General features: G+C 55.4%; 1 protein-coding gene and 1 long non-coding RNA gene across 6 annotated transcripts; one reads left to right on the top strand and one right to left on the bottom strand.

Annotated features, from left to right (window-relative positions):
* HOXC9 (homeobox C9) lies at positions 1-3,080 on the bottom strand. The gene is made up of 2 exons (XM_081310251.1): positions 2,462-3,080; positions 1-708 (listed from the first exon to the last, which is right to left on the bottom strand). The coding sequence occupies exons 1-2, from the start codon at positions 2,997-2,999 to the stop codon at positions 464-466; spliced, it is 783 nt and encodes a 260-aa protein (XP_081166377.1). The 5' UTR covers positions 3,000-3,080; the 3' UTR covers positions 1-463.
* LOC308657938 lies at positions 2,943-8,634 on the top strand. 5 transcript variants are annotated; one of them, XR_014024107.1, is made up of 4 exons: positions 2,943-3,080; positions 3,909-6,856; positions 7,218-7,298; positions 7,613-7,627. It is a non-coding gene; the product is annotated as an uncharacterized lncRNA (long non-coding RNA). The 5 variants fall into 5 exon arrangements; XR_014024104.1 differs by lacking the exon at positions 7,613-7,627 and adding an exon at positions 8,518-8,634 and having other exon boundaries at positions 3,909-7,298; XR_014024105.1 differs by having other exon boundaries at positions 3,909-6,372; positions 6,740-8,111.

Below are 8,634 nucleotides of genomic sequence, written 5' to 3'. Positions count from 1 at the left end.
TTGTTGTGTGTGTATGTATGTGTGTCTTTTTTTTTTTTTTTGTACAAAATCTGCACACAGAATGCCCCAGGCCTGGGAAGGGATCGCCCAGATCAAATATGATACAGGAAAAAATAGAAATATAGCAATTCAAGTACTGGCTTCTCTGAAGAAAGGAGGAAAAAAATCACATTTGTGTGTGTCATTTATTTCTGTTGCGCTGGGGGGAAGAGAATTCAGTTTCTCTTCTGCCTCTTTATCGCTGGGTAGAACTAACTCTAAAACACCAATTTTTCAACACTTAACCCTCCCAAATCGCGAGTTTTCCTTTTTCCCTTTTTTCCTTTTTTAAGCTGATTGGCTTTTCTCTATCTTGCTCCTTCCTTTTCTTTTCGTGCTTTCTTTCTCCCGCCTGGGTTGGGGTATTTTTGTGGGGTTTCTGTTTTTCCCTTGGCTGTGCTGAGGCAGCAGGCTGGGGCAGGGTTTAGGATTGCTCCTTGTCGGTTTTCTCTTTATTCATCTTTTTCATCTTCATCCTCCGGTTCTGAAACCAGATTTTGACCTGCCGCTCAGTGAGATTGAGAACCCGGGCCACCTCGTACCGACGGTCCCTGGTTAAATACATATTGAAGAGAAACTCCTTCTCCAGTTCCAGCGTCTGGTACTTGGTGTAGGGGCAGCGCTTCTTCCTCGTGGAACGGGCGTGGATCCAGTTGGCCACGGGGTTGCCTGGAGGGCCAAACACAGGCAAGGGTCAGTGGAGCCCCTTTCCAGCCCAGGACCTCTGCCACCCCAACCCCAGGCTTAGCCAGGCTCCCCAAATCCAATAATTGAACCTGAATTTGGACACGTTTTGCCTTAGGAATTTACCTCCTTCCTCCTTTTGCATTTTGCCCCCTCCCATCTCCCCTCCCTCTTTAGTTTCCAGCACCTAAAACTGTAGGAAATCCGAGGCTATCAAAGCCCCTACAGTCTGGTCCTCAGCTTCAAGAGTAGTAATTCGAGAATATCCTCATAAAAAGTCCAAATTCCCAACCGTTTCATAGGCCCATAAACGCTTCTCTCTCTTGTTTTTTATTTTTATAGCAAGGTCTCTCTCCTCCCCACCTCCCTCCTCCTCTGCCCCCTCCCATCCTCCCAGCCCACGACCAAGTCCTGAAATTTCAGCACTTCTGCTTCCTGACCCTGAGAGTCCCTAAACCCCTCACCACTCTCTCCAGTGCCTGTCTCCCGCTCAGAGTTCAACCCTGCTGAGGCGAATTCTCAGGACGATGCTGAGATGGGGAAAGTCTTTCTCCTCTCTCCAGAGAGCTGCTGGACTTGGGGACAGACTCCCCTATAGCTTGGCCTCCAGTGTCCCCCTCTTGCCAGCCCCAGGACAGGCTATGCAGGAGCTAAGCCTCCAATTTCAGGTTTATGGGAGTAGCTAAGGGCAGGGAGGGAAGCCTTCAGAGGGGTATAATTAGGCCCTGGCCCCTTATGGGGATAGAGAAAAAGATTTCCTGCAGCCCCCTCCTGGGACTCCCCCAGACACTTCCTCACACCCAGGGGACTGCACCCCCTCTCCTGCTGTTTCTCCTTATTTCCCCTTTCTTTGGCCCTGCAGTTCCCACCTGCCCCCCCACCTATCCCAGCCAGACCTCTTTTGCAATACTCTGAAGGTTCCTATCTCCTTGATAGGAGCCTAAGAGTGTGAGTGAGTGTGTGTGTGTGTGTGTGTGTGTGTGTGAGAGAGAGAGAGAGAGAGAGAGAGAGAGAGAGAGAGAGAAATTCTCTAATCTGGGGAGATGCCTTCCCCATTTCACATCCCTGACACCCATTCTCTACCCTTTCTCCTGTAAACCCTCACAAGAGGGTTCTCAAGTTTAAGGAGACTCAGACCCTACTTCTCTCCCCAGTTCCCTCTGGAAGTCTTGATCTCTCCAAGATTCTATGCTACAAAATCCCCGAAGACCCCTCAACCAATGCTCCTGGGGGAGGGCAATGGACCTTCTGTTTTTATGAATCCATAGTGGGGTGAGAATTCCCATGCTGACTGGGAGGCAAGGGTGATTTTTCTCCCAGGGGTATTTCCTCTCTACCCCTAGTGTTCTCCTCACCTCTTCCTTGTCCCATCTCAAACCATAAAATGAATCTCGCCCCCCAACCCAGCCCCTGGCCCTGTCTGCATTTCTTGGAAAGTGGCGATTGAGCCAAAAAGCCTGGGCAGGGAGAGGGCAGGGGTCGCTTTCATCAAGTCAGCCTCTGGGAGAGGAGTCTCCCTTCGACCCTCTCCCAACCTGGCTCCCTGGGCCCCCTTCTCAGACCTTCCTTTCCCTGAAAGCTCCCCAAGGTAATTCGCTTTTATTGAGTCCTCGCCCCCTCGCCCTCGCCCCTCTCCCGCGCTCCCTGGATCGCTCGGAGGGGCTGTAATTCGGCTCCCCCCGCCTGTCCTCCCCTCCCCTCCCGCGCCGGTTGTAAAGGAAAATTGCTCCCAACTTACTGGGGTCCAGGTCGGCCTTCTCCTCTTTGTGCTTGCTGCCGGCGAGTGCGTCCGCCTCGGGCGAGGGCAGTGTCTGCGGGGCGCGGTCGCGCAGCTCCCCGGGCGAACCGTACATGTAGTCCGGGTAGCTGCGGCCGTCTCCCGGGCCGCAGTCGGCGCGGCGCCCGGGGTAGGCGTCCGGCTTGAGGGCGTAGTGACGGCCCCCGGCCGGGAAGCTGGGGAAGGAGACGGCGCCGGACAGCGGCTCGAGCCAAGTCCGCATGTAGCGCGTGTCGGCGCCGAGGTGGGGCTGGGGGCCGTACGGGTGATATACCACGGACGACTGCGAGGGCACGGGCGCCCACGACGTGCTGAACACTGCCGGCTTGGGCGCGAAGCTACAGGACGGAAAATCGCTACAGTCCGGCACCAAACCGCTGGGTCTGGCGGCGGCCGGGTGAGCCCCTGTGGCCGGAAACCTGGACGCTAGGAGGTCTTCATTGTCGTGAGAGATGAGCGAGTCCACGTAATAGTTACTGATGGGCCCCGTCGCCGACATCGTAACAGGGTTTTACATACATAAGATTATTGTATGAACTGTATATGTACTTTTTATCTGCTCACAGAACAATCAAGGCAGGTAATTATTTTTCCAGCCTTTTCCCGGCAGCTCATTGGTTCCCCAGCCCCCACGTGATCGTATTTACCCAAAAATACGGCGCGGATCAATGCGCAGGGGCTTTTTTTTCCCCTTGCTTTCCCCCCCTCCCACCCCCTCTCTCTGCTGATCCCCGCGACCTGCGATTTCCTGGGGATCCGCAACTCTGGACTCCAGGCGCCGGCCCCCCCCCCCCGCAAGATCGCTGATAATCAGAGAACCCCCCCTTGCCCATGTCCGCTCATAAACAGATGGCTCTCTCCAACCATGAGGATTTTTTAATGGGGTGAAAATACCAATCCCCGAAGCAAGGGTTCCCGGACCCCCAGGGTTGAGCTGGGCGCAGGAGCCCCATAGGGGCGTGGAGGCTGGTGGAGGTAGGTGGAGGAACTATTTCTTGACGTAATCTGTCTCTGTCGGCCCCGACGCTCCCGCAGTCTCTGAGCAAGCCTAGATCAGCGATTGTCAGTTCGGAACGTGGCTTTTAAAAATGTGTTTTTAAATAGTGTGTATGTATGTATTTCTTTCAGGAGCTGCAGCAGTGAGGGAGGGAGGGTGGGAGGGGACTGGAGAAGCTGGGGTGGAGGGAGGGAAGGAGGGAAAGGGGAGCATCCTTCTGCCACTGGCCAACTCAGCCCCCAAATCTAGGGTAGGGGAAGCTTAGGGAAGATGATCTGCGGGTGGGAGGGGAAGAACTTCGGAATCTCATACACCTTTAACATCAGCCTTGGAAGTCTTCGCTTTGGCACAGATATACAAGCGCCTTTATTTTAAATTTATTGTCTGTATCTATTTATGTTTCTTTGCCAGCTTGAAGAAGTGGAGGAGAGATCTACACAACTTAAGTGGGGCATCCCCATCCCGTCTGCCTGCTCACACTCTTTTGCCCCCAACTTCATCTCTGCGTCACCCTACCCCCCCCAAAAGAAGTCACTCACTGGTTCTGTCTGCAGAGAGCCAGGGTGAGAACGGGCAAGGCGAGAGAGCGACCTCGGTCGTGGGCAAGTAGCTTGTTTTTACGTCCTTCAATAAAAATTTTATGAGGATCATTTGATTGTTCATAAATGTGTCTTTCATTAAATAAAATTGTAGGCTGTTTTTGGAATGGGAAAAAAGCAACGGAGGAATGGGAGAAAGCAATTTCTTTGGGGTCGGATGCAGGAAATCTGGAGGGGGCAGTGCGATTGTAGGTGAATATCAGAGAACTTGGATTAACCCCCCAATAGTTGGTTGCTACCCTCCTTAAATTTTGGGTTCACTGCACAGCCCTAGGCTTTACATCAGACTGTCCCATGGTGGTTTAGTAAGGGGGAGGGCATTAGGCAATCAGAAAACCCTCAGTGTGTGTGCAAGAGGGGGGTAGGGAGATTGACTGGGGGCAGGAGAAGGACAGGTGATTGTCCCTAGAGGTGGTGCACTTAGGCAGGGCAGAGAGAATTTGAAGGAAGGGTGCAATTTCAGGGTCAGAGGGAAGAGTCTCAGTGTGCTCAAGGGGAAATAGGCAGGAGCTGGGGCTGAGATGCTGGCTCTAAAGGCAGCAGGGAAGGAGGCTTCCCAGATCCATCCATGCTTGCCCTGCTTTCCCTCTTCTATCCCCAGGAGGGGACCAAATGCCAGGGGTGGGGGTGAGTGCTGGATTTCTCATGTATCTGGATTGCTCTATCTCCTCTGGGGTGATAGAAGGGCTGGAGAGTGTATTAGGTGTATTTGGTGGCGTGGAAAGTTGGGGGGAGGGCACAGCTGCAGCTCCAAGCTAGGACCCCAGCTCCATAGGTCCCCTCCCCAGTCCCTGCTCCTCCCCCTCTTCAGTTCTTTCCATTTCGGTCTAGCGGGGCTGGGATTTCAATGCACAGAGGACATGAGGGAAATAATCTGACTGGGGAGAGGCAACGGGGGTCTGCAGCCTTGTCCCCCTCAGCTCCTACTGTCTTCTCCCTCCATCTGGATTGGCTGGGAAACCTAAATTACAACAAGACAGAAAATCTCTTTGGCCTTGATGGAGTCGGGTTAGCTGTCAATCAAAAATCTTCCTCACTAGTTCAAGGAAAAGACGGAAGGTTCCAGTCCTTCTGCGGAGGCTTTCTCCAAATCCCCAGTGCAGTCAGCACCTCCCCCAGCCCTTGGTGGCTGGGGACCGGCCTGGCTCTTGGGCGGCTGCTGGCAGCGATAAGCAGAGACATTTAGCCTTCAGCGGGGCCCCGGGCCAGACTGCGACCAAGAGGACACCAGGGGACAGAGCCTGAGAGAGACTGAGACCCAGACAGCCTAAGACAGACCAACTGAAACAAGGCGCCAGGCCCAAGAAAGGAAAGAAGGAAACAGAGGATTAGGATAAAAAGAAAAGAGGTGGGGGAGAAGAAAGGAAGGAAAGTAAGCTAAAAAGAGAGGAGGGAAAGGAAGGCATACAGATAGCTAGCCCAAAGAAGGGCAGTGATAAGCAGGCAGGCAGGCAGGACGGGGCAGGGCGAGAGCTGACGGAGCAGCCGTGGCATTGTGCAGTCCGCTTGCTTGCCGGGCCTTTGCAGTGGGACCGACTCCGGGCGCAGCAGCCACTTCTGTCTGGACACAAAGGAGGAAGAGGCCTCTTCTCCTGCCCCTCCTGGGGGACCAGCTCGGGTGGGTACACTAGGCCTCTGGAATACAGAATCCCATATTGGCCCAGGCAGCCTCCCAGGCGACTGGAGGCTGAGCCATGCTCTGGTCAAGGAGCGAAGAAACAGAAGGAGAAAGAGCTTTCACGCCTGCTCCTCCTTTGCGTTTTCGCCAGGCAACAGGGCCTCTCTGCCCCAACCCCAGCTTTCCTGCAGGAAAGAGTCTTTAAAGATCCTCTCCTATGGACTTCTGCTCTTTGGGAGAGCCCCTCAACTGGACATCGTGGCTGTAAAGAGACGCCCCCTTCTTTCCTATCCCCTTTGAACACAGCCTTCTTTTCAACTCTTGAGCTGCCTGAGCACTGGCCTGCCTACCCTGCGGAGTCTGCAGCAGTCAGGCGTCAGGATCACCATCCAGGGATCTTTGCTGCCCATTAAATCCCCCAGGAAACCAAGGGGGATTGTTGCCTTGCCTTGCTTTTGGGAGCAGGAACTCCAACCCTCCCCACTAAGTCACAGGCACAGCTGTGGATCAGGAAGCAGGCCTTGCCCACAGCGCCCTCCTGGCCAATGTCCCATTTTCCCTATGCCTCTCAGAGAGAGGCAGCCGTGGGGAGGCCTTGGAGAGCCTGGGAGTCTTGAAGTCCAGTAGGCCCAAGTAAGACAGGTTCCACAACTACATTGTGAGTTGCAACCCCTTTTTGCCATATTTGGAGACAGGATGGCAGGTCAGGACTTTCAAGCAGGCTTTCAGACTTCCCCTAAACCCAGGTGTGGGGGGCACAAGGATATGGGGGCACCAAGAAGGACAGGGTTATCTTACTGGGGTTCAGTTACTCCTGCTGAATCTTCCATTCATATTTCAAGGCTCCCTCTCACCCACACCACTCCCTTCAATTTTCCTTAGCACTGCTGGGGCAATTTGAGAGACCTGGGGGCAGCTGAGAGTCCCTGTTGGTGTGTGTAGAGGGGACCCAGTTCTAGCTAGCAGTTCTGTGAATTCACTTGGATTGCTTAACATTCTTCTCCCCCCCCCCCCCCGCCCCAAAGATTTCACTGGGCACAGGAGAGTCCCTTAAGGGGGAGGGGCACGCTTACTCTATCACCTCAAACCTGGGCAGCTGAGACCATAATCAAGCTAGCACCGTGGGAAGGACAGACAGACAGGTTACAGTCATCCCCTCCCCCCTGTCCCGCGGCTCCCTTTCAGTGATTTAAATTCCCTCCGGTTCAATCCACACCGTCAAGTTCGGATTAAATTTAAAACAGGCTTTTCCCTATGCCCCCAGTGGGCCATCCCAGCCGCGGCAGGCAGGGAGCCTGCTCACCGCTCCTTAGCACCGGCCCTGCGCGGCGAAGGCCTTGCTCCATTTGCTTTCATTTTCCTTCTCCCCCTGAAATGGGCTCATTTCCCCTCTCAGCTGTCCTCTCCCCTCCCCGCCCCCTCCCGGGTTCCCTTCTATTTTCCCCCCTTCTTTTCTGATCCCTCTTTGTTGGGAAAAACACACCCACACACAACTCCTCCTAGCTAAGGCCTGCCTGCGCTGGAAGCAGAAACTGAGTCCTCTTCGCCTGCCGCGAGGAGACCCGCGACCTGCCCCCACCCCAGGTGGGTATCTCGGATCCCTGCACACCCGGAGTCAGGCCCCCAAGCCCAGCAGGAGTGAAATCCCCAGGGCCTGTGAACGTGGCCCTCTCAACGCCACGGCCTGCCGCCCGGCCTGCATTCCCGCTGACGCCCCCGCCCTGCCGCTGCGCAGCAAACGGGGCTATTTCCGGCTCCCCCAACACATTCTGGTTTTCCAGCCTGGGGAGTGGCTGGAGGGGGAGCCGCCCCAGAGCTAGGGCTGCCCTCTGCCTGGAGCCCCAGTGGCCCTGAGCGCGTTGTTACCTGATCTTTTGTGTGATGTATGTGTCGCAAAGAAATTTGCAGTGACTTTGGAGCCCAGACTGAGGAAGCCGAGGTAGCGAAAGGAGAGACAATACCGGCCCGAAGTACAATTAAGGGGCTAGAGCCTCTGGTCTCTCCCCCGCCCTCCCTGCCCGACTGAGAGCTGTCTAGCTCAAACCTCAGGGCGACTCAACGAACCTGGAGCCAGAAACTCAGCCCATGGCGGGGAGAGCAAGAGGACTCCGCATCAAGAAACCAGAGGAAAGCTCCCTTCCAAGTTGGGGGCGCCGTAACCCGCCCTGCTGAGTTGCAGAGAATCCAATGAATGAAAGTGCACATTCCGACGACTAATTTTCCCGAATTGTCTCAGCCTTTAGAAGGAGAGCCTAGGGTTTGGGACTTCTCAGACAGACAAACCGCATCTCCCGAGACGGACAGACTCACAACATGAGTGTGAGCCTGAAATAATATACAGGTTCAACATTCCCCGAGGCCTCCTTGCCAGGCCTGGCGGGCGCCGATCTCCCTACCTTCTCTCCCGCCAAGGCCTCAGGCAAGAGACCCAGAAGACTCCGTCCCTCTGGCTTGGTCCAATCCCGCCTCGGGAAGTGCCTTCGTTACCTGCTCCTCGGCTCCCCATGGCCACAGATGCAGGGCAGCAGCCTCCCGCCGCCGGGGGAGGAAAGCCCCGGCCACCGCAGCCCGTCGCCACCCGCCCTCCTTCCCTCCCTCCCTCCATCTCGCCCTCCCTCCCTCTCTCCCTCCCTCACGCGCTGCCGCTCGCGGGGCCCTCCCGCGGGCAACCTGCTCTGGACCAAATCCAGGTATCTCCGAAAGAGAAAAAAGAAAGGACCTCTTCCATGAAAATGGAAAAAAAAGGAAGACCTTTAACTGCATTTATTTTTTCTGCTCTGACCATTGGTCGGCCTCCGTTTAGATGTCCAGGACACAGCCCAGAAGCCGCAGAGGTGTGCCGGGCCTGCTGCCTCGCCCATACTGACCGCCGCGCCCCCAGCACTGCACGCTGCACACCCTCTGGGCCGCCGCCCCCGGC

This window comes from Spermophilus citellus, assembly GCF_964194105.1.
Source record: "Spermophilus citellus genome assembly, chromosome: 10".
NCBI classification, from domain to species: Eukaryota; Metazoa; Chordata; class Mammalia; order Rodentia; family Sciuridae; genus Spermophilus; species Spermophilus citellus.
Note: the sequence above shows the minus strand (reverse complement) of the source record. Positions and strands in the feature narration are given on the sequence as shown.